This window comes from Limtongia smithiae (assembly GCF_038497785.1).
Source record: "Limtongia smithiae strain NRRL Y-17922 unplaced genomic scaffold V1518scaffold_2, whole genome shotgun sequence".
NCBI lineage: Eukaryota > Fungi > Ascomycota > Lipomycetes > Lipomycetales > Lipomycetaceae > Limtongia > Limtongia smithiae.
Window position 1 is genome coordinate 848,856 of NW_027117623.1, and position 23,467 is coordinate 872,322.

At 51.3% G+C, this 23,467-nt stretch overlaps 9 protein-coding genes and 1 non-coding gene across 10 annotated transcripts; 4 read left to right on the top strand and 6 right to left on the bottom strand.

Annotated features, from left to right (window-relative positions):
- Positions 1-311: 311 nt before the first annotated feature.
- On the bottom strand, positions 312-2,182 carry V1518DRAFT_412191 (uncharacterized protein). Its single transcript, XM_066903025.1, has 2 exons — positions 1,442-2,182; positions 312-1,391 (listed from the first exon to the last, which is right to left on the bottom strand). Exons 1-2 carry the CDS (start codon positions 1,981-1,983, stop codon positions 527-529), a joined length of 1,407 nt encoding a protein of 468 aa, XP_066761361.1. The 5' UTR covers positions 1,984-2,182; the 3' UTR covers positions 312-526.
- Positions 2,151-4,551, top strand: V1518DRAFT_412194 (beta-lactamase-like protein). The gene is made up of 7 exons (XM_066903026.1): positions 2,151-2,214; positions 2,268-2,310; positions 2,373-2,509; positions 2,578-2,703; positions 2,761-2,835; positions 2,889-3,107; positions 3,158-4,551. The coding sequence occupies exons 1-7, from the start codon at positions 2,212-2,214 to the stop codon at positions 4,526-4,528; spliced, it is 1,974 nt and encodes a 657-aa protein (XP_066761362.1). The 5' UTR covers positions 2,151-2,211; the 3' UTR covers positions 4,529-4,551.
- On the bottom strand, positions 4,492-5,946 carry V1518DRAFT_412197 (uncharacterized protein). Its single transcript, XM_066903027.1, has 4 exons — positions 5,658-5,946; positions 5,218-5,597; positions 4,820-5,159; positions 4,492-4,748 (listed from the first exon to the last, which is right to left on the bottom strand). Exons 1-4 carry the CDS (start codon positions 5,773-5,775, stop codon positions 4,564-4,566), a joined length of 1,023 nt encoding a protein of 340 aa, XP_066761363.1. The 5' UTR covers positions 5,776-5,946; the 3' UTR covers positions 4,492-4,563.
- On the top strand, positions 5,913-7,341 carry V1518DRAFT_412200 (uncharacterized protein). The gene has a single exon (XM_066903028.1). The coding sequence runs from the start codon at positions 6,172-6,174 to the stop codon at positions 7,306-7,308; it is 1,137 nt and encodes a 378-aa protein (XP_066761364.1). The 5' UTR covers positions 5,913-6,171; the 3' UTR covers positions 7,309-7,341.
- Positions 7,342-7,394: 53 nt separating this feature from the next.
- On the bottom strand, positions 7,395-10,464 carry V1518DRAFT_167424 (uncharacterized protein). Its single transcript, XM_066900808.1, has 2 exons — positions 9,613-10,464; positions 7,395-9,558 (listed from the first exon to the last, which is right to left on the bottom strand). The coding sequence occupies exons 1-2, from the start codon at positions 10,280-10,282 to the stop codon at positions 7,481-7,483; spliced, it is 2,748 nt and encodes a 915-aa protein (XP_066761365.1). The 5' UTR covers positions 10,283-10,464; the 3' UTR covers positions 7,395-7,480.
- Positions 10,465-12,092: 1,628 nt separating this feature from the next.
- V1518DRAFT_370612 (uncharacterized protein) lies at positions 12,093-14,793 on the top strand (the record flags this gene model as incomplete). The annotated part of the gene is made up of 3 exons (XM_066901328.1): positions 12,093-13,884; positions 13,940-14,453; positions 14,508-14,793. 3 exons carry the CDS (start codon positions 12,093-12,095, stop codon positions 14,791-14,793), a joined length of 2,592 nt encoding a protein of 863 aa, XP_066761366.1.
- A 54-nt stretch (positions 14,794-14,847) lies between these two features.
- On the bottom strand, positions 14,848-15,850 carry V1518DRAFT_412205 (uncharacterized protein). The gene has a single exon (XM_066903029.1). It carries the CDS (start codon positions 15,746-15,748, stop codon positions 14,963-14,965), a length of 786 nt encoding a protein of 261 aa, XP_066761367.1. The 5' UTR covers positions 15,749-15,850; the 3' UTR covers positions 14,848-14,962.
- Positions 15,851-16,014: 164 nt separating this feature from the next.
- V1518DRAFT_t16 lies at positions 16,015-16,106 on the bottom strand. The gene has a single exon. It is a non-coding gene; the product is annotated as a tRNA-Asp (tRNA).
- Positions 16,107-17,893: 1,787 nt separating this feature from the next.
- Positions 17,894-21,555, top strand: V1518DRAFT_381091 (uncharacterized protein). The gene is made up of 2 exons (XM_066901649.1): positions 17,894-18,832; positions 18,888-21,555. Exons 1-2 carry the CDS (start codon positions 17,983-17,985, stop codon positions 21,482-21,484), a joined length of 3,447 nt encoding a protein of 1,148 aa, XP_066761368.1. The 5' UTR covers positions 17,894-17,982; the 3' UTR covers positions 21,485-21,555.
- V1518DRAFT_412214 (Phosphoglucose isomerase) lies at positions 21,399-23,303 on the bottom strand. The gene has a single exon (XM_066903030.1). It carries the CDS (start codon positions 23,255-23,257, stop codon positions 21,596-21,598), a length of 1,662 nt encoding a protein of 553 aa, XP_066761369.1. The 5' UTR covers positions 23,258-23,303; the 3' UTR covers positions 21,399-21,595.
- Positions 23,304-23,467: the final 164 nt, after the last annotated feature.

A 23,467-nucleotide genomic window follows, 5' to 3' on the forward strand; every position in this document is an offset into this window, starting at 1 on the left:
ATGTTCACTGCTTGTGCTCTAAATCAAATCGCGGTCCGCTTCCAGGTCGTGTCTTCCGCTCTTAAGCACATCAACTTTGAACTAGTAATGTATGCGACCTCTATAGCTCGGTTTTGATTGCTGCAAGCTAGTTTGTGGCGGTCGCCAAGAACACACTTCAAAAAAACAGATAATCATAGGCCATTACACTGACGTTAGTTCGCGGGGACCAGGTGTCTATGCCCTTTCAATAGGAGGCGCCACGCACTTCGTGCGAAGCTACTTCACTGTGATAGTGTACACGTCCACACTATCTTGGCTAACTTCTACAGGTGAACTTCGACAGTCGTATAGAATACTAGCTACTTGTTTGGCATTATTTTAGCCGAAGGAGGTAGGAGTTACTACCGTGCTTGCTGACTGTCTAGGTTATCGGACCGCTTGCTCGCAAAGCAAGCTACTCATATTTTATGATTATTTACAAGTAATCGCAATAAAAGAAGTTTACCCAAGAAGTAGCGATATGGATATGAAGGAGAAAGGTGTGCTAGCTGTAATGTGCAACTTCATCAAGCAACGAAGCTCGGGCGTCCGCTAGTAACATGGTTGTGGGCTTGCCGCTCGCCTTCCGCAGGGCAATTGTACCTTCTTCGGCCTCCTTATCACCGACGACGCCTAGATAAGTGTATCCTTTCGTGATCGCTTCCCGCAGCCTGCTCGACATGGTCGTAGACCTGGCGTCTACGTCGACGTAGAGAGTTTGACTACCTAACGGAAGGACTTCGCTTTGTTGACTCTGCGGAATACCGGACAGTAGTTCTTGTGCCTTGCTGGCATACTTCGCATGCCTCTCGGCAACAGGGACGATCATGACTTGGCGGGGACTCAGCCAAAGAGGCCATTTACCCTGATTCTGCTCTATCAAAATGGCCATAAACCGCTCGAGTGAGCCAAATACGGCGCGATGGATCATCACGGGACGATGGTTCATCGTGTCATCGTCGCCTTTGTAAGTGAGATTAAAGCGCTGAGGAAGTTGGAAATCGAGTTGGATTGTCGCAGCCTGATGCTCCTTGTTGTTCTTGTCACAGAGTAGGATATCGATTTTCGGACCGTAAAACGCTCCGTCGCCGGCGTTGAGCTCCCACTTTTGGCCGGATGCATCGAGCGCATCTTTCAGCGCAGATTCTGCGCGATCCCATTCTTCCAGCTCGCCAATGTATTGATCTGGGCGGGTTGAAAGCATCAAGCGGTACGACGGTATGCCGAAGACTTTGTAGACGTTGTCGACGAGTTGGAGGGAGGCTCTGATTTCTGCACCGACTTGATCCGGGCGGCAGAAGATGTGACCGTCGTCTTGGTGAAACCTGCGGACACGTGTGAGCCCGCTGATTGTGGTCGAGGATTCGTTTCTGCGTGCCAATTAGTTTTGCAGTGTGTGCTGAAATGGCGGTCGACGAACCTGTGAAGAGGGGAAAAGTCGGCATAACGCACCGGCAGGTCGCGGTAAGATTTGTCGGAATGCCCGTACATTAAACAATGGCCAGGACAATTCATGGGCTTGAGTCCGTACTGATGCTCGTACTCGTCGTCCGCCTTAGCGCCTGGCGAAGGCTGCACGCGGCCCTTGACCTCAAACATGTCATCCTTGTACTTTTCCCAATGCCCGCTCGTCTGCCACAGAGCGCGCTTGTATATGATTGGGCTCACAACTTCCTCGAAGCCGAATACGCGCATCTGCGCACGGATGAACTCGAGCAGGCGTGAGTATATCCGAGTGCCGTGAGGCAGAAAAAAAACGGAACCCGGCGTGAGTTCATTGATCATAAACAGGTCCTGCTCTGCGCCGATACGTCTGTGGTCTTTGAACTCAATCGTCGGAACGGCATTTTTTGCTGCCGTTCCTGGCGCTGCGTGGTTGCTGCAGTACCGACGAAGCACGAGTCGCGCGAATATAGTCGTCGTCTCGACGCAGCGCCGCGGAATAAACCTGACGGCGCTCATGATTCTGTCTAGTACGCGTGCTGCTAGCTGGCTGTGCGATTGCTTGTGTTCATGGTCCTTGTGTAGAGGCAAAATTCGGTGATCGAGAGGGCGGTGAGCGCGAGCGCAACGCCCGGTCTCGTGACATCAACAATCACCGAGCGTCATGGCGCTGTACGCAGGTTTGGCGAGTCTCTTTTGAATGCCATAACAAATGCACCAACCGAACTGCAGAACAACTCTTAGTCAATGGTAGGTTGTAAGCAGACCAATATAAACGAAATTTGACTGAAAGAATCGTACAGAGCACGTTCAAGGGAATTCCGCGCGAATTCCCAGAGATCAGAAGTACGCCGCAGCGCTCATCCGTAGGTACACAACGATATGGCTAACATCGCAACACCGCACAGTCGACTACTTTAGAGATCAGCCAGGCACTGTACCTCCACAAGCATGCTTTCTTTCACACGTGCACACTGATCATCTCCACGGTCTCATGTCGAGCTACAGTGGTCCGTCGATATATTGCAGCTTCGCGACAAAGCGGGTAAGCGTCAAGTCAATGAGTGCGAAACAATTGAAGCAACGACGAGAAACTAGCGAATGCATGTATAGCTGCTATTACGGCTTGAGTCACGACGGACAAGATTGGAAAGACTCAATAATGATCTCGATCAAAATAGTCTGGCCGGTCGGCGTATGTTTCGGCATCTCGGACCAGAATGCGGAAGGAATGTACTGGTAAGTGACAATACAGTCATGACTATATTTTATGTTGTTTCCTAACCTGTTGTCCAGAGAGAACTGCCGTTTGATACACGGACGGTGATTGATCTCGATCCAGTGAACCAGATCGCAGTAACACTAATAGAAGTGAGCATGAACTATATGGTGACTTAGTCAAGAACATCTAACTTTATTATCAGGCAAATCATTGTCCCGGATCAACTATGTTTCTAATTGAGGGACGAGGTAAAGTTATTCTCTACACCGGCGATGTGCATGCTGAGGACTGGTGGACTCGAGAGCTGCAGCGAAATCCAATACTGTTTCCGTACACGCATGGATTCGCACGCATTGATACTATTTATCTGGATACAAGCTGCTGTTCTAGTCCAGCCATGTGCATTGAAGCTGCTTCTAATGTGAGAGAGTAACTTTGGTTTTGTCGCGCAGAGCTGACGAAATATGACAGGAGAGAGGAACTGGCTATATGATCAAGAGGATCTTGGACTATCCCCCTGACACTATCTTTCATTTTAACTCGTGGACACTCGGTTACGAGGAGCTATTCATTGCCATATGTCGAGCATTTAACACACAAATTCACACAGACGCTTACCGTTACCAGATGTACAAAGCAATCAGCCACCAAGCCATATACAAGTATGGCCCCGCACTGGCCGGTCTGTCACAAGATAGCGACGACGGCTGCATTACTCTCAACGCGACAAGTACCAGATTTCATTGCTGTGAACAAGAGCACCCTTGCGCTGGTCGCAAGGGTGCGTCCCAGCCGATAATACAGATATCGCCCATTGTTATCAACACCCAAAGTGCTGCCTTCAGCGCCGACCAAGTTGCGTGTCAGCAGGTCTTGGCGACGAGGATGCGGAGGCAGGCTGCAGAGAGAGATCAGATTATAGTGCCCTATTCACGGCACTCATCATACTTGGAACTCTGTGCGCTAGTCGAGCTATTTCGTCCCGCGGATGTATATCCGAATGTTGTAACCTCAAATTTTGCGGTCAACAGTCTATCTATGCGTGAACTATTCGGCAGATTCTGCAGTCAAGATAGGTATTTTCATTTTGATGAAACCGAGCACAAAGAGATGCGCAGTGCGCACGCGAAGCAGCGCTTTAATGAGTTTGCGCAGCATGTTGGCAATGCGTTGTCGGACGCAACGAAAATATCTAATGACATGATATTGGGGAAGCGGAAGCAAGATGAAGAGCTCGAGCTTGAAGACAGTGACAGGATGCCGAAAATGCAGAACCTGGGTACTGAACACGACATGCTGAAATTGAGCTCCGACGTGGACAAATTTGAAAATGCCGATATGACGATACCGGAAAGGTTTAGAAACGACGGAGAGCCAGATGTGGTGATGGTTAAACTCTCTTTGGAAGACATGGAAGACAACTTCGACGTGACCATAATTGGACGCGCCGAATGGAAAGCTAGCCAAGTCAGTCTGGAACAGAAATGGAGTCCCAGGTTAAACACGAGCCGCATTGCAAACAACTCTGGAAACATCGAGAGCCAATCAAGAGATTTCGACATAGAGATAATGGAGGGTGCACTACAAGCGAAGGAGGAGCAGGAATTGAGCCCCGCCGTGTGCAAGACAGAAGTTTTCGACAAGACGACAGTAAAACATGTGAAACAACGTCGCGTGAAGGAAGAGTTAAAACCGAATCACACACCAGACAGGAAAGGAAGCCCGGACATGGACAAGGTCAAACGTGCAGAACAGGCCGCATGGGGAATGAACGGAGAATCGTGGTTCGACGTAGCACTATTTTCAACACTGCTTGTTTTGTCTGATGAAGTCGTTCTATAGAATATATTCATGTAGCACATTGAGCGAAGCTGCATCTACTGGACGATGTTGCCGGTGACAATATTTCGCGCAAAGGTCGCGAAATCGTCAGCGCCCACCATTTCGTGGAGCGAAGGCTGGCAGAATACGGCGAGGGTATTACGGCAGATGCCGGGGACCTGAGATCCTTTGACGAAATGGGGCACCGCACGGAACTGGTTGTTTGTGACGACCTGCAAGGCTAATGGGAAGGAGAAGGCGTTGTTATTATGGATTTATATTTTCCAGAGAATCAGTAATTACAGTACATACCTTGACCAGTTTGAAATGCCAGACAGTCTTTCGGGATATTGACTTTAATGATTTCGCCATGCCGGTTGCGGATATAAAGGCCAGACTCAGGATCTGGCGAGCTGACTAGCTCTGTGTCGGGCGCAGTCCTTTCGTCGATGAACATGGCGGACGTGAGACCTGTGAGACAACCGTGGTCGAGGTGTTCGCCGCACCAGTTCTCCTTTAGATGAGTAGCGGTAGATTCAACGGGGAAGTAGTGCAACAGACGGGCTTTGGTGGTCGTCGACGTTTTCACGATGTGCTCGAGGTAGCCTGATGTGTAGTCTTGCACGTTAGCAACGCAGTATCTGTCGCATGCCTGTCAAGTTCGTTAGCATCCCTTTTATTTGTAACTAACGTAAGATGTCACTTCCAACCTGAGCAACTAAAACAGCAGTGTCAATGATGATTTTTATCATCTCCTTAAAACACGTCTGAAATCCAGCCATCGCCCTCTCCGACGGCCACAGATTCGGCGTCGCATACCCGGCAATCTCCTGCATGGGCCACCTCCCGTTTTCAATCACCTCCGCGCCTTCAAGATTCGGATCAACATAGAACGAGCAATTCGCGTAGTACGAGCCTTTGAGCGTATCCGGCTGGCCGTCGAGCAACTTCTCGTGGCCGCAAGACCAACCAACGAGATAGTGCGACTCGGGGCTTTCTAGACCCTCAAGGACGGCAGGAGGGAGACTGGCGAGTTGCGAGGAAAAAAAGAGAAGTTGTGACCTGAGTGCAATAAAACGTGCCGGGAGACCTAGAGTCGGGAGGTCGTGAGTTTGATCGCTGAATCTGTATGAACACTGTCGCTTGTTACCTTTGACAACGATGATACCTAGTGAATCGGGCCCAAAAGCGTCGACAAGGTGTGAGTCAGCTGTTCCATCTGAGAGGTCTGCAAGTGAGACGATGACAGGGTCGTTTGGCGAAGCCATGGCGGTAGTGAGCTGATCATGATACCTCGAAAACCCGGCGCGTTTGCGACGCGTGCGGCGTATCGCGATAGGGCTACGCTAGGGTTATGTTAGGGCTTCTCGGAGAAGCTCTGAATTAGACTCCGTTTGGGTAATTTCATAGCGCCAACGCGACAACGAGACAACGAACCCCCAAATCTACGCAGCACAATAATCAAATTGGCCCATCATGTAGCGGCCAAAACTCACTTACATGCGCGATTACCACTTTTGGCCGACGCCGCACGAAGTGAGACACTATTCAGGGGAGGACACAGAGCCTCGCGCCGCAGTGACGTCAGTGAGCTTCGCGGCCATACACGCGTCGGCCGCGAAGCTTCACACTGCGCCGGGGGTCGATCGCGACTATATATATTCATGGGCTTCTCCACCAAACCATACTCCACAATGTACTCCTCCATGCCCACCGCGTCCTTCTCCACGGGAGACCCCATCTCGGCGTCCTCGCCTGTGCACATCAGCTATACCTCTGTTCTTGCATCGGACGGCAAGACGATCCTCGGCACAGACATCTACACCTACAACGCTGCGACGCTATCCACAAGCTATATGGAAACCGTCGTGCCACCAGCAAGTCTATCTTCTGATACGAACGATCTATCGACCGCGGGCGATCCCGCATCTACAGCCGTTGCAGCAACTTCCCCACCTGAGACCGCACTCGCGACGACCACTGTCCGCGCCAAACCGCCAAAACCAGCGCGCGCATCAACGCAACCTGTCCTCGGTGTAGTCTTTTTGCACCCGTACCCACCACTTGGTGGTAACAAAGCCGATCCCGTCGTGCGCTTTTTTGCCTCAAAACTCGTCTGCCACCTGCGCTCCTCTGTCGTCGTCTATGCATTCAACTTTCGCGGTGTCACGACTCGCACGAGCTGGACGTCTCTCACGGAACAAACCGATACTCTCAGCGTGTGCCGCGCCCTGATTGATACCTACAGCAATGTCAAGATTATTCTCTTCGCGGGATACTCCTACGGCGCGCTTGTCGCGAGCAAAACGCTGACAGAGATGCTCATTGACGAGGCCGGCGTGCGGATTGCTTACTTGCTGTTGTCGCCACCACTGTGGCCAGCCAGCATCGCTCTCTCATTCGGGTTCCGCGCGAAGGCGTCTGAACCACAGTTGTGGAAGCTTGTTGGCAAGATTGCACAGGAAGAGCAGCACGTAATCAGCGCTGACCCGGGTCCGAGCACGCGAGTTTTAGTTGTGTATGGCGACAAAGACAGGTTCACGCGCAAGTCGAAGTATGAAAAGTGGCAAGCTGATCAGTCAGCCAAGATCGTCGAGGAATGCGAGCGTCTTGACTTCCGACGATCCGAGTCGTCTACACCAACCGCTACGCCGGTCACAAGCAAGTCGGATCTCACCCCAGACTCGCTCTTTCAATTCTTAGAGATCCCCGGCGCAACTCACTTCTGGACCCCGGAACAGCTCGCCGGTATCTGGGAGAATCCTGTGGTTAGGAACTTCATAGACAATTTGGTAGCTTAGAGATGTGAATAAACTCAAGTATAGACTATTTCATTTTTGAGCAGCTCGTAAACGTCCTATGTACACTAAACATGCGCGATCGATCCGCTGGTATTTCATCAAAAACAAACAAACGCCGGAAAACAGGCCTCCCAAAAATGCGTATGATACAAATCAACCGTCTAACTACACTTCAACACCACACAACCCACTTCACGGCAACCCACACGTAATGTGTGCAACTCCGCGCAATCTTCAGTCCTGTGACAATGCCCCACACCCCCCACAGCAAAAATGTCACCGCGTGCTCCAGCACGGCGTAAAACAAGCGAGCACCCGCCGTATGCGAGATGTTGCCCTGGCAATACTTGCCGTGCCTGTCGACCGTGTCAAGCGACTCGCCCACCCGCCGTGCTTGCAAGCTTAGCGTCGTCATGACCTCTGCTGCTAGCTGGTCCGCAGCCGAGATAGCGTAGTCGAATCGCGGCCGGTATTCCGAAGTCAGCGACGATGTCAACTTATCGGTCCGCGAAGACAGTGTGGACAGCTCCGCACGATACTGGGCGAGCGCCTTGTTGTTGAAATAGTCTGTCTGCTCCGTGACAGCTTGGCTTAAGACCGGAATTGATACAACCGAATTTTGCCCCGTCATCGGCCCCTGCTGGTCAGTAAACACATCAAGCTTTTTTGTGTATTGCCGGCAGACAAAATCAGCACTGCGTCCGTACGCCAAAAATCGCGCCTCCAAAATTTCCAATTCGGCCACGACTCGTGCTAAATGTGAACGCTCCATCGGCAGCGCGTCCAATGACGACTGCGAATCTCTGTTTGACATCACGCAATCTCCTTGTCCGTTCCCTATAATGACAGACTCGGAGTCGAGCCGCGTCAGCCCAACAGAAGACGTCGCTGCGATATTAGTCGTCGGTTGGAGTTCGGAATCCTCCCTCTCAAGTTCGCGGTGGGACTGCGTTGGCCCGTTCGCCGGTGTGAACATTATCTTTGAAATGCTCGATTCCTTGTACGCCGCCGAACGTTCGGCTGATCGGTTGCGTCGTTTCTCCACATTCACTCCTGCAGCCAAACTCGTCATACTCAAATCCGCTCTATTCGATGATGATGACGACGAGCTCTCTGATTTCAGCCTCTGTCGAGGTGACTTTGTGCGCGCAGCTGTCCGCCTGCTGCGGGATAACGGATACGCATCTTGGTTGCCAGAGACCGGCACTGTGAGCAATCCCTCAGTCGCAGTCGCAGTCGATGATAATACTTGCTCCAGCTTCGTGAAATAGGAACCTGAGGAATTGCCTGCCGGCTTGAAGGGCGATGGAGTGCGAATCTGTGACTTTGCAGGAGACGACGAGCGCGATGAATCCCGAGATATGATGTGTGGGAGCATGCTCTTGGATCTCAAATAATCAGCCCGCTGGCTGTCCTGGTGATCCAGCTCGTTGTCAGACTCGGAGTCGGACTCGGAAACGTCTGACAGATTCACCCCCGACTCCCCAGAGTAGCTGTCGCTATCAGTCTCCGAGCTACTATCATAATGATCATCTTCGTCCAAATACTCTGCCTGGTCTCGGAGTTTAAGATCATGAGCTTTATGAACTTTCTGGTCGTCAGTGGCATTCGCATGCTCGTCCCCACCGAACCACTCCTCTCGCTGACGCTGGATAGCATGCCGCTTATGTCGCTGCTCTCGCTTGCTTTCAAGCTCTCGAGGAAGTCCAAAACCCAGAATATGTCGGTGATGATGGTGATGGTGATGATGGTGGCGCTCGCGTCCATTCGCAGCCCCATCTCCTATCTCCTCGACTTCCGTGATATAATCTTTGTCTTTGCTGGCGAAATCGACATCTCCGTCAGCAGTGTTAATCAGCTTCTGTTCGCTGCTTCGAGGTTGGTCATAAAGCGGGTTTCCATCACGATCACGCATGAGTAATCTGCTGCGGTCGCGCCAGCCTGAATCCGCGTACATCTCCAAAATGTCAACCTCCCAAATAATTCGTTTGTTCAGATTGTGTCTGCATGCCGTCGACGCCGGCGTAAGCACCAACAGCGTAGGCAACTCCAATTTCTGACCCAGCCTTAGCCGAATATATCGGTTACGTATCGTTTGTAGTGGATTGTAAACTCCGTCGACACCTGGGTGCGGACGAACGTGGGCGAATTCGGGTGTCATTTGCATCTTTTCGATGAGAGCAGCGCGAAGTTCAAACCATGTCTTCGTCTTGACAACTCTCTGCATAGTCGCAGGCGACGGCTCTATTTCTGTTTCTCTGTTAACATTCGTTCATGACAAGTATTGCACTATATAGCACCTACTGCTTCCTTGGTTTGCGGCAGAAAGCAGCTTCCGCTTATTTAATGAACCACCGCCAATAGTTTTCGAGTCCCGAATGTGAATGACGAGATTTGCAATCCGCGCAACATCGTTATCCGAAATGCTCGACATGTCGAAACTCGAATTTCCCGCTCCAGTGCCATTCGATGTGCTCGACTTGATGGTGATGCCGTCTAAATGGCTTGAGCGGTTGTCGTTATAGAAGTCATTGCCCAGAAAAGACGACTGGTGCATGTCGTATGAGGAGAGTCTCGCAGAAGCAGCAGAACTTAGCGAGCGCAGCGTTGTGTCTGGCCTAGAGTACCCGGGCGAAGAACCTTCAGACGATGGTGTTCCGGGAGCGGTATCAACTGAGGGCCCGTTCCTGCTCGTCGATGTCGAGGCGCCGCCGAGAGACTGAGTAAGTCCAGGGTAATCCGTCATGCCTTGCATACTCTTGGGGGAGAAATTCCCGCTCTCTCGCGAGGATTGCATCGAGAGCAGGTCCAGCGCGTCTGCGTCATCGCGAGCGGATTTAGCTTCGTCGCTGTCCTGTGCGGCCGGACTATTCTCTTTCTGCTCTGGATGGTAATCCGCAAAATATGACTGCGCCGGCTGGTGGTAGCGGACGCTGTCGCGGCGGCGGCGAGTGGCGGCGGTGACAGCGGACATAGGTGAAAGTGATGGTGGGGGGGATCAGCACGACGGACGAAGAGAAGGTCGTGGTCGCTCGCACGCAGGTCGCAGCCAGCGGCAGACAACACACAAACGCGGCGTTTCCCGCGCGGTTCGCGGGTGGTGTAGAGGTGCGTTCTCTGGCGGGCGGTGGTGAAGAGAGTGGTGAGCTGGTGACTTCTGGTGGCCCAAAGAGCGCTTTTGTGAGCCACGGACCGTCTTCACGTGCCTCGCTTGCGCACCCACGACGTCTCGTCTTTGCTTATTTACTTGCGAATATATGCGATAAGACTCCGCAGACAGCACTCACAGATCCCATCAACATCAGAGCATTTCGTGCTGTAAATTGTGAGCATGAAAGGGGCATGGCCTTTGTGCCAGGTCGAGATGCTCTCGCGGCCGAGTACGCTGCCGTGTACACCGCCGTCATGGGGAGTCCGTTCCGCGACGATCGCTCGGCAAGTTGACAGCAGGCGTTATACGACGCACTTTCCAGCTCCTTGCCTGCGTCAACTCTCTACTCCGCGCTCAATACAGAAGGGGGGGCTTAAATAGACTGACAAGTCGCGAGCTCGGAATGTACTGGGCTTCTCGGAACTAACCCGAGTACGAGATGCACACCCTCTGCGCTTTTATGCCGCAAACGCGCTGCATCACGTGCATTGGGTTGCCACGGTAACCTACACGTTGGAGCGGCTCGGGGTAAACAACCGAGCAAAACAAGAGCCTTGTCGCGAACTTGTCTACGTGTGCCGCACCGCACGTAGTAGCTTCACCGCACCACACCTCGCCGTACTACCTTCTCCCATCTCGGTCACGGACACGGCCACTGTTTGCCGCAACTTATTTTATGTGACTGGCTTACTCATCGTGTTTGAGCTAGCACACCATGGCGCAATCTCCTCAGCAGCAGCTCCGTCAAGCGCTCAACCAGCCTGATCAAAATGGCGCGTCCCGCACCCTTCCTCCGGCTCTGTTTCTTCACGAAATTGCAAACATGAAAGATCTTGTCGACAGCAATTACGAGGACTTCATGTTCGCGACGCTCGACGAATCAAGGTGGCTGCAGCGCCGAGTGCGTGGCATCATGGACCAGGCAAACATGTACGCTTCTTCTCTCTTTGTGTCTCTGATTAAGCCACTGACGAGTCAATCTCATTTAGTTCGCAAAATGCTTTGAAGCCGTCACCAGTTAAGATTGTCGATAGTCCGTTAAAATTCCAACAGGCATCAACACCGTCTCCCCCGAGAAGTTCGAACAAGGAGAACATGCTGGTGAGTTCTCCAACTCTCACAGCCTATATATGCGCTAGTCTGACACCACTATTAGCCTGAATCTAGCCCACTCGGTGGCGGCAGTGTACCTAGTGCCTCCACGTCCATCCGAAGCAACATATCCTCGCCAATGCTGTCGCCAATTCGCAGCCAACGTCATCCGCAGGCCACCTTGACAGAGCCGGTCTCCGAATTCACCGCGTTTGCTGCGCTTCCAGCTAAAGCTCCACTTACGACAAAAAAATCACTTGCGACTAGCCACAATGACAGCAGCTCGAAGTCATCCTTGTGGTCCAGCACGACACTTGACCATCCGATCATGGATACGCCGACTGCAAGGTCTGCAGAGCCCGCTGATGAAAGTGACGACGAGATGGCTCACGAGGAGAACGATTGCTTGAGTTCAACCCCTTCGCGCTACTCAACACCAGCACACGGAAGGTCCCCGCAGACAAACACACCGCATCACAAAGCCGCAGATGATGACGAGGAATCCGAAGCTGAGGATGTCGCAACTATTACAAAGGCATCCATGCAACCAAAAAAGTCAATTCCATCGCTTCCTTCTTACAAGAATCTGCGCGACGCTACCATTCGATCATCGGACGAAGAAGATGAGGAAGACTGGATCCCTCTTTCCAAAGCTACGCCGGCGCCAGCTTCTCGTTTTTGCCAGTCCGCGCTGCGTATGGGTCCACTCCCTTCTACTAATGTCGGTACTCAGAAAACGGTCATTGAGGAAGAAGATCGCGAGCCTGAAGATGGTCACGAGGACGTGTCAGAAACTGAGACGTCAAAGAAGGCATATCAGGAGATCGTAAAGCCGAAGCGGCAAGAGACAGCATCTGGTGCTGAAGAGATTACTTCGCCCTCGAAACTTGGTAAAGGGTACCTATCGAGTACAGCAGCTTCGCGCATGAAAGCTCCGACATCGCCGCTAAGGCCAGCGTCGCCTATGCGCTCGCCTACACGTAATGGTATTCTAAAGCCAGGATTGTCACCGTCCCGAGGTGGAATACCAGTAATGCAACCTCCGTCTGGACGAGCGAGTGTTACATTTTCTACGCGCACACATTTCCCACCCCGGAATACCTCTCCATTACGTAACGTTATCACGCGTCCCGCGTCCCCTTCTGGAGATTTGGACAAGACTGATATGAGTGGACCTATCAGCATACAAAAACCTTCTGCTTTGCCTAGAGATACTCAAAGTCGTGCACTTTCACCGACGCGTCCGCCAGGCGGACTTACACGACAAGGATCGCAGCTGACCGGCAAGCAAGCTGCCGCCATCGCGGCTTCTACTTCTTTACAAATGTCCGCTCATTCTCCAGTCACCAGCGCCTTCAAGAACATGAAGACTTCAACGGCGGATGCATTTAGGAAAGCTCGCTTTTTGCTCTTTGATGGAAGCACGGCTCAGATCGCAAAGAAGAAGACAGCTGACGGCAGTGGAAGCCCATCCAGGGCTGTTGTCAGAAGCCCTACAAAATCAGCAGCGAATAGTTCTACTACAAGTACTACAACAAGCACAAATGCTGCACGATCAATTTATCCTGACATCACAGTACTGCTGAACGATAAACACACGACATCTGGACCGACCAACAAGTTGAACTTGAGCGACTCTCAAGAGGTTGCACACACTGCTCCCGCTGCGACGAGTAATCCAGCGAAGGCTCTATTTCCTGTGAGAGCTGTCGTTGAAGTGTCTTCAAGTCGGTTGGCCAATCGAGAGGAAGAGAGTCAGCCCGCACCGTCGATTAGCACCTCGTCACAGCGCTCTTCAACAGCGCTATCGCTGAGTAGCGCATCTACACAACGTACCTCTTTCAACGATGAACACAGCGGAGACTTGAACTTGACACCAGATGTTGCTCATGCAGGCAAGCAAGAAAGCATTCTGACCACTGCGCAGTCGGTGACTACTACACAGTCGTCGGATCCGTCGCGGGATAAGACTGGAATGCAGCGCAAGCGAGTGAAATCAGCGATTCGGAAACCAGTTACGCGAGCCAAGGTTGCGCCCGTTATTGTTCGCGTACCGATGGGCGCGCAGCGTGAAATCGAACAGCAGCGGAAGATCGCTGCCGCGGCTGCTGCTGTTCCTTCGGCCATTTCGCAAGCCGAGCATTCCTGCAGCCAAGAAGAGCAGACCAACGAAGCGGATAAGCGGGTCCAAGAGGCAGCTCGTCAGCGTACGTCGCAGCAGCCAGAAGAGATGAAGCGTGCTGAAGAGGACGACAGCTCGCGGCCCAAATTTGGATTGACAAATAGGAATAGTAGGGTACCGCAGACCAGAGCCGTGGCAAGTTTGATTGTGAGTCTTGATAAGAGTCCGCGTTTAATATCAGTTAGCTAACAAGATCCTTTAGAGAGAAAACGAGGAAGCTATCAAGGCGAACAAGAGGTTATACCAAATCGAGACAGAAAGCGCACGTCTCAAAAAGTCGCTTGCGCCAACAGCATACGAACATCCCAAACGACGCAGAACTGGGGAGGGCAATGGTTCACCATTGGAACAGAGAATTCGGCGTTCTGTTGTGCGAAAAGATTTAGGTACCGGAGTGTCAGTTACTGCACCGCCTGCTACTACGTCTACAGCACCGCCGCAACAACCGTCGAGAGTTGCGCCTTCTCATGCTGGCAGGGTCATTCCCGTGGTTGAGGGAGTCAAATTTTCAAACGAACGGATTAAATTTGGCAATGCCACTGCATCATCAAACGACACTTCGACTCTCACAAGCGCGAAGAACTCCGGCGGAAAAGGCACAGATCAATCTACGGCTACGAACACCAACGCGGCTGCCGGCTCCAACATGCGATTATCGCAAATTGTTCAGGCTCCTGTAACGACAGGTGACCATATTGTGCTGCCTGAAATTTATAGCGAGTATGTTCAACTATTATGTGTTTCTTGGAATATGCTTCTAACTACTTCTCGCAGATCCGAAGATGATGACGATAACTCGGTGATACTCGAATGGGCAAACTCGCCATATCTTCAAGCGGCGCTACGACAGCAAGCTCAGGTGGATCCTGATATGGTGTTTGGTCCAGTTCCGCCACTATCTATGGAGGAAGTGTTCCGAAACAAGGGAGGTGCGCCAGCGACCAGATTCCGACCGCGCTCGTCATCCGCGAATTGGAACAACCAAGATCGCTTGACACCTCAGGAAATTGAGGCGTATGCGATCGAAATGGGATACAAACACAATGGGGATAGCACATAAACTGCCCGCTGTTTTGGTGATTTGTTGGCGCGTTGTGGAGAATATCATTTGTATGTGTTGTATATTTGGCATAAATTTTCGCTAATCGATATCGTATTTGAACAATTTTTATTGTGATGCAAAGACAAACCGAAACTCCGTACAGTGTGGCAATAGAAAACAAAACTTTTTAAATGCTCACGACATGCTTCTTCATGACCTCTCTCCGCGTCTTCCCTTGCTCGACCTTAAGGAGATAGTCTTCCCGCTGCATCACCTTGATTGACAAATCTTGAAAATATGAGCTTTGAGGTTCAAGAGCAACACCCCGGCTAATGCAGTCTTTCGCCTCGTCGATTTTATCAATTGCCAAACATGCCCGCGCGCTTCGGTAAAACGCCTTTGCATTAGTTGGCTGCGCTCTTATCACCTCCGCGCAATCATTCAGCACGCGTCTAAAATTCTTGAGTTCCAGATTGCACGCGGCACGGTTGAGGTAGCATGTCGTTACAAGCTCGAGAAGTTGCTCTTCGATATCCTCGTCTTCGTCGGCTTTGTGGGCAGTCGCAATTTCGATTTTCTTCGTCCCTGAGAGCTTCGCGTCTAGCGCATCCACAGTAGCACGATCTTGTCCCTCCACCTTCTCAGTCACGTCCGCTATCCTCGCTTCTCCTTCTTTATACGCCGGTCGCTTCTCAAGCCCAGCCTTAATCGCCTTGCTATAAAACTCCACTGCATCTTTGTACTGCTTTGTAGCAAAGCACTCATTGCCCTGTGCTTTAAAATTCTTGGCAATTTCAAGCGGCGTTCCTTCGTAAACCAGCGCCTGAAGTGCCTCTAGCGCGATGTTGGAGCCACCGTCGCCATCACCCATGTCGAGATCCGTCATGAACAGCGGAAGTCGGTTCAGCGACTCCAGGAGTTCTTCTGTAGTTTGGCCCTCATATTTCAGGTTCGGTCCGATGATTGACGACATCTTCTGCTTGGAGCAAGCTACACCTTCGGGCAGCCTGCTGCTAGCTCTGAAACGAAATTTCAGGATCGCAATTCACAACTCCCAACACGAATTTCAACTTTTGCCGGATTCCTCCCAATGCCTCGAGAAGAGCTCATCTACAGAGCCTACAGCGTTGTGAAAATTTCGACCTACTTCATTAGTTAAGTCGGTTAGAATATACAATATCTTTCCGACTGATCAGTTCGAAACTCGAACCAGCGCTCGACGAAAAAAACAAAAAAAAGCTCGGTAACGGGGAATTGAACCCCGGTCCCCCGCGTGCTGTCGCTATGCGCAACTTGACAGGCGGAAATTCTAGCCACTAAACTATTACCGATCAATATTGAATTTTCGACTCTCAGCTCCATACAATTGCAGACAACACGAATTCGCTCCGCATGGAGAGCGTCTCTCTGGCTACTGTTCGACTGGCAAGGACTTCGTGTTCAACAGCGAGCGGTACAAGATGGGCTAGATCAGACTGGAAGTTGGTGGTATAGGGGACTGTTGGGGCGGTCCATCTGATTCATATACGTAAATTTATGATTCGCCAATCATTAGCCGTCATGTTTTGTTAAGTCGCCCTCAATTGGACTTATTTCACCATCATTGTCGTACATGTCCATCGATTGTATCATCTGCTGCCGCTTGGTCATCAATCAGCGTCGCAGGGTCGGTACGCTTCAGATGACGTACGGACAAGCCGTAAATGAATCTTGTCAGGCTAATATGCCGAGTTGGATAAGTGCTAAGCCAGGTTGTCAGGTCGGGTCTAATGACATGGAGAGTTCAGCGCGACACAGAGATAGGTACTCAGCCCTATGGAATTACCATTATTTACTTGTATTACCGCCGATATACAGCAGTACATGTCCTCCGGCAATGATTCCCACATACTTGTAGTTAGTAAGGATGAGTTTATTTCGTGGACAAAAGGCCAGTACGCAAACTTGTGCTTATTCGAGTAGTGCTCGCCATTCTCTAAGCCCAGCTTGTTGAGGTCACAATTGTGTGAAATCTGAGAGCGAGATCGTGAAAAATCACCATACATCACAATTGTGTGAAATCTGAGAGCGAAATCGTGAAAAATCACCATACAATGTTTCCGGTGATGTAATGCAGCCAATTTGGAAGCTGCGGAGGTGGAACTTCCGTCGCAAGCCAGAAATCGATAGTTCTCGTGGTTGTGACACAAATATCTTCGGCCGGTGAAGTGCGGATTTGGGGTGATCCAAACGCTCCTGATCCCAGTGCCCGAACAGCGCTGTCAAATTCCCTTCGTTTTCCCGCCTGGTCGGCACACAGTCCAAAGTTTCCGACGGTACACGCGTCTTGATCCGGCTCAGCAGTCATTCGGTGACTGCCGCTCGCTAGAAGCCGTCTTTAGTCCGGGCTCGGCCAAGCGTTCAGCTGCATGCCGGTCACCACATCTTCCATCCATTCACTGGTCCGCTGCACAGGGCGATCAAGCTACGAACATGTCTTCTTTTTCAGATTCCAGTACATGTTCGCGCATTTAGCAAAAGGTTAAAAGAGTTCTCCACGTAGGCCAGTCGCTCTGGAGCGGAACAGTGCCGCGGGTGAATTGACTAGGCACAATCACGGCGTTGCTAACCTATTACTTTCGACACCACTCTGTAACGTACAAGCGTACCTAATGGTTTCAACTTTAACAGGCTTGAACGAGTATCGGACAAAAATATGTGCCCGTCGTATGAAAGCTCAGTATCGCTTGACACAACCGGAGTCGCACTATACCAGACCAGGCGACCAAACCAAATAAACCGGCTAACATACAGCCGGCAGAACAACGCCGTATCCCGGCTAGAAACTTCCAAATTACTGCATAAAAACTTGTTGCATATTTGAAAGGAAGGACGAATAAAAGTGGGCAGAGAGTCCGTAGAATTTGCACGGTGATGTTCCGTTACAAAATAGAAGCCATAACAAATATTTAACGATTGGGTCAATTCTCAATTTGGTGATGTTCATTGTCTGAACTATGAGTAAATAAGCCTGTCAATTTGACTACTAGTTTCCAGATACTGCAGCTTCGAAGTCGTAGCAGCGAGAGATGAATATTGACGAGACTTGGGAGTTGGGAGATGGGAGGTTTCTGCGTGCGCGTAACTGACGCGTTAGTCCCGTTTCTGAAGGTGAGCTCTTCGGCGAACAATTAGACGTCTATCAGATAGCCTTCGCAACTTTCCGAGATGGCGTTCGTCTCAGATAAGTCGTCGTCTAGCTCAAGTTCCTCAAAGAAGCGAGCTCGGTCAGAGTCTGTGTGTCCAGTGACGGCTCAATGGCCAGCATACTTTCGACAGCTTGAGATTGTATACCGGGCGATGAACACTGTTCACACGTTTCTGTCCTCTCGAAAACATATTGCGCCGTTACTTTCTTCTATTAAGACGTCCGTGGAAAGTCAGATAAAACGGGAGCTTACTATCGAAGATGTAGCGGCCATCAAATTCTTGATGCCGATGAGAATCAAGTTTGAGTATGTTGACGAAGTGGACCTACAAGTATACGATGAGCAAGTCACTGGCAATGATAGACTCGGAAAGGACGTTGCAAATGACATTTTCAACATCAAAAGCAGGGAGAAAATCGAGAATTCACGGCAGCTACTGGTGTTCGAGTTCGTGGAGGCAGATCTCAAGAAATCCGTTCAGAAGCTAGACCCCGCAGTGAAACGACGAGCAACGATGCGAGACCAGATTAAACTACCGCAGTTTTCAATGACTAGCATGACAAAACTTATTTCGACACGTAACACCAAGTTCGTCGAAGCAATTAACAAATTTCTCGCATCATGTGAATCGAAGGCGGTTGATCCTGTGATCATTATAAAATCCGAGCTGAAACAGTTTATTCCGATCGAGTCCACGATAGACACAGAAGAACGTCGTGACCTGAGCCATGTACCGTATCCTGCGCTGGTTCCAAAGGAACGAGCGCCTATCGCAGAAATCGTGGAGGATCTGACGTGTGATGGCGATTATCATGGACAAATAGTTGAAGAGGGTTGCCGCGTGATACAAGCGCAAATCCCGAAATTTGGTAAGTTATTCACCGGGTTGCTTCTTGAAATTTTTCGTGCTTACAGTATCTGCAGGTGATCTCAAATTTGTCATATCTCAGCAGCTTGCCGATGCTCTGTACACGGCGTTCAATGTCACACAGTTTTACACACATCAAAGTGAAGCTCTAAATCACTTATACGACGGCCACAATGTTATTGTCGCTACATCCACATCGTCGGGCAAGTCACTAATCTATCAAGTTCCGGTGCTACGCGCCCTTGAGCAGGACAGAAGTGCTACAGCATTGTATATTTTCCCGACGAAGGCTCTGGCTCAAGATCAGCGGCGTGCTTTACAATCTGTGGTGAACTTGATGCCTTCTCTCGTTGATGCGGCAGTGCTTATTGATACATACGACGGAGACACTCCCAAAGAAGATCGGCTTACTATTCGAAACAACGCGAGCATTATTTTTACAAATCCCGACATGCTGCACATGAACATACTTCCATCTATTGACGGCTGGCGCCAATTTTTGCATAATCTGAGATTCGTAGTTGTTGACGAGTTGCATGTGTACGATGGCGTGTTCGGCTCTCACGTTGCCATGATCATGCGGCGACTTCGACGACTTTGCACGGCGCTAGGAAACGAGTCCGTACAGTTTATTTCGTGTTCTGCGACGATTGCCAATCCCGTGGATCATATGAGTAAGATATTCGGAGTCGAAGATATCAAGCTTGTCGCCAACGATGGTTCACCAGCGGGAGAAAAGCATTTTATATCGTGGAATTGTCCGTATCGAGACCGCGAGGACCCTTCTTCTGGCCGGACTGGTTCCATATCAGAAGCATCCAAGCTATTGGTGAAACTTGCACTTAATGGCGTTCGCACGATCGCGTTCTGCCGCGTCCGGCTGCAATGCGAGCTGATGATGAAAGCGGTGCGTCAAGAGTTTGTGAATATCCAGCGCGAGGAGATGATTGATAGGGTGATGAGCTATCGCGGCGGGTATACAGCGGCGGATAGACGACGGATCGAAAAGGACATGTTTGATGGACGACTTCTCGGCATCGTTGCGACCAATGCGCTTGAGCTAGGTGTTGATATCGGCAGTCTGGACGCAGTAATAATTGCTGGATTTCCGTACTCGATTGCAAACCTCCGACAGCAGAGCGGCCGTGCGGGGCGACGAAACAAGGACTCTTTGACCGTATTGGTGGCGGACGCATATCCGATTGATCAGTATTTTATGCAGAATCCGTCGGAGTTATTCGACAGGCCGTATACGAATGTGTTGTTGGATCTCGAGAACCCACTGATATTAGAGTCACACCTGCAATGTGCAGCGTTTGAAATGCCGGTATCATTGATTGAAGATGAAAAGTACTTTGGGGAAGTGTCTCGAGATCTGATTACAACGCGACTGAAGCCGCATATCAAGGTGACAGAGCGCGAACCGAATATGCTATACGACTGTCATTCACGATTTCTACCGTGGCCGGCGAAGGACGTGTCTATCCGTGATATCGGCGAGGACATGTACGCAGTTGTGGATATTACGAACGGGCGCAACGTCGTGGTGGAGGAGATCGAGGCGTCGCGAGTCACCTTCACGTTGTACGAAGGCGCCATATTTATTCACCAAGGACGGCCGTATCTTGTGCGTGATTTTAACGCGGATACGCGCATCGCGAAGATCGAGAGGACAAACGTGGATTGGACTACGAACCAGCGCGATTTTACGGATGTCGATGCAGTGGAGATACATGCTATGAAGCCAATTGTGCCTATTGGTATTGGATCGCAGTTGCCGACGCAGTCGCCATCGAGACCGCGGTATATGCAGTTTGTGTATTTTGGGAACATCAAGGTGACGATGGAAGTTTTTGGGTATTTCAAGATGGATGCGAAGGGTCGGATTCTCGACGCGGTGGACGTTTCGACCACGCCTCCAGTAATTGTGTACACGAAGGGTTTCTGGGTGGACGTGCCACGGACGGCGGTCAACCTGATTCAATCGAAGAAACTGCATCTTGCTGGTGCGATACATGCGGCCGAACACATGATTTTGAACATGACACATTCAGTCGTGATGTCGAACAACAACGACATTCGCACCGAATGCAAAGCACCGGAGAAGGAATTCTCGACCCGCGAGACCGCGCGCAAGCGACCCGCGCGATTGACGTTCTACGACGCGCACTCCGGCAATCACGGCAGCAATCGCAGCCAGCTCAAGGAGTTCACGGATCACAAGCCCGGGTTTGGAGGCGGGACTGGCATGTCGCGCAAGGTGTTTGAGTTTTTTGACACGATCGTGCGGATGGCAGTTGATCGCGTCGCGCAATGCGGGTGTGCGTTCGGATGCCCTGAGTGTGTAGCAGCGGCCAATTGTAAGGAGGGCGGGGTTGTCATGTCGAAGACTGGCGCGTTTATTATACTCAAGGAAATCCTGGGTGAGCATGTTGATCCTGCGGATATTCCCGAGGGGCCGGAGCAAAATATGCCACCGTCGTCAGGGAAGGTAGAGACGATTATACCAGTGGACGGGACGGTTATTATGGCACCGGATGTGGAGATCATTGGAGTGAGGGAGTTGAGTCGTGATGAAAATGATTTATTTATGGTCAAAGTGGAGTCGGCATCGAGTCAAAGCTCTGATAGTGGTGGAAGATGCATGATTTAGGAGTTTATGTTTGCATATCACAATCTGTATATATTATTAGGAGTATGTGAAGACATTAACAAAATTTTTGAGCTTTCACAATTTTGCGGAAACGCCGGACGAGTGAAGACGTCAAGCCGACCACATCTTAAATTGGTTGATGAGGGCGTTGGTGGACCCGTCGTGGTTGGAGACCGGGGCGGCGTCGTCGAGCTGCTTGCCAATTGACTTTGCAAGAACCTTGCCGAGCTCGACACCGAACTGGTCGTAGGAGTTGATGTTCCAGACAGCGCCCTCCGTGAATGTGAAGTGCTCGTAGTAGACGATGAGGGCACCAAGGGTCGCGGGGGTCATCTTCTGGACGAGGATGCTGGTTGTCGGCCGGTTGCCCGAAAAAACCTTGTGGGGAACAATGTTCTCGGGGTTACCCTCGGCTCGGACCTCGGCCTCCGTTTTGCCAACCATGAGGGCCTCGGCCTGTGCGAAAAAGTTGGAGGCGAGCATGCGCTGGTGGAGGTTACCCTCGATGGGGTTGTGGGACTGCGCGGCGAGGATGAAGTCAGCGGGGATTAGCTTGGTGCCCTGGTGGACGAGCTGGAAGAAAGAGTGCTGGGAGTTGGTGGCAGGCTCGCCGAAGAGAATTGCGCCGGTCGAGTACTTGACGGTCTCGTTGCCACGGGTGACAGATTTGCCGTTGGACTCCATGGAGAGCTGCTGCAGATAGGCGGGAAAGCGATGGAGATACTGGTCGAAAGGAGCAACGAGGTGGGTCTGCGCGCCAAAAAAGTTGTTGTACCAGACGCTGAGAAGGCCACCGATGACGGGAATGTTCATCTCGAGGGACTGCTCGGTGAAGTGCTTGTCCATGGCCTCAGCGCCCTTGAGGAACTTCTCGAAGTTATCGTAGCCGATGTACAGGATGACGGAGAGACCGATGGCGGACCAGACAGAGTAGCGGCCGCCGACCCAGTTCTCGAACCCGAACATGTTCTTGGGGTCGATGCCGAATTTCTCAACCTCGACAGCGTTGGTGGAGAGCGCAACGAAGTGCTTGGCGATGTGCGCAGAGTCCTTCGCGGTCTCGAGAAACCAGGCCTTGGCAGTGTTGGCGTTGGTGCAGGTCTCAGCAGTGGTAAAGGTCTTGGAGGCGACGAGGAAAAGGGTGGTCTCGGGATCGATTGAGCGGAGAACCTCGGCGATATGGGTGCCATCAATATTAGAGACAAAGTAGACGGACAGGCTACGGTCAGCGTAGTGCTTGAGGGCCTCGGTGACCATGACAGGGCCAAGATCAGAGCCGCCAATGCCGATGTTAACGATGTGCTGGATCTTCTTGCCGGTGTAGCCCTTCCAGGCGCCGGACCGGACCTCCTCGGAAAACTCCTTCATATGGGCAAGAACACTGTTGACTTCAGGGGCAACATCGATGCCGTCAACCTTCATGACTTTGTTGGACTGGTTTCGCAGGGCCATATGGTAGACCGCGCGCTCTTCGGTGAAGTTGATCTTCTCGCCGGCGAAGAATGCGGCGCGGAGAGTCTCGAGATCCGCATCCTTGGCCAGATCAATCAAGAGCTCAAAGATCTTGTCGTCGATGATGTTCTTGGAGAAGTCAAAAAGGATTTCGGAGCCATCGTAGTTCGTGAAGGTGCGTGAGTACTTGGTGAAGCGGTCGGGATCGGCCGCGAAGAGCTCCTTGACAGAGAGGTGCTTGCCGGAGGCGTCAAACACAGCCTGGAGCTTAGCCCAGGAGGGTAGGTCAGTGGCCTGGGAGAATGTGGAGAAGGTGGACATTGCGAATCGAGGGCAATTGGGTGCGGGGAGGGAAAGAAGACGGACGTGAGGGGAAGAAGCCGCTTTGTATAGACGAGTGCCGGAGCGCCGCAGTCCGGTTCGCCTTCCCCGGCCTCAACAAGATTGGCACGTGCACCACACAACCGCACCGCCGCGCGCGCATAGATCACACGGATCACGCAGATCACAAGATGACTTACCAGCCGCGCC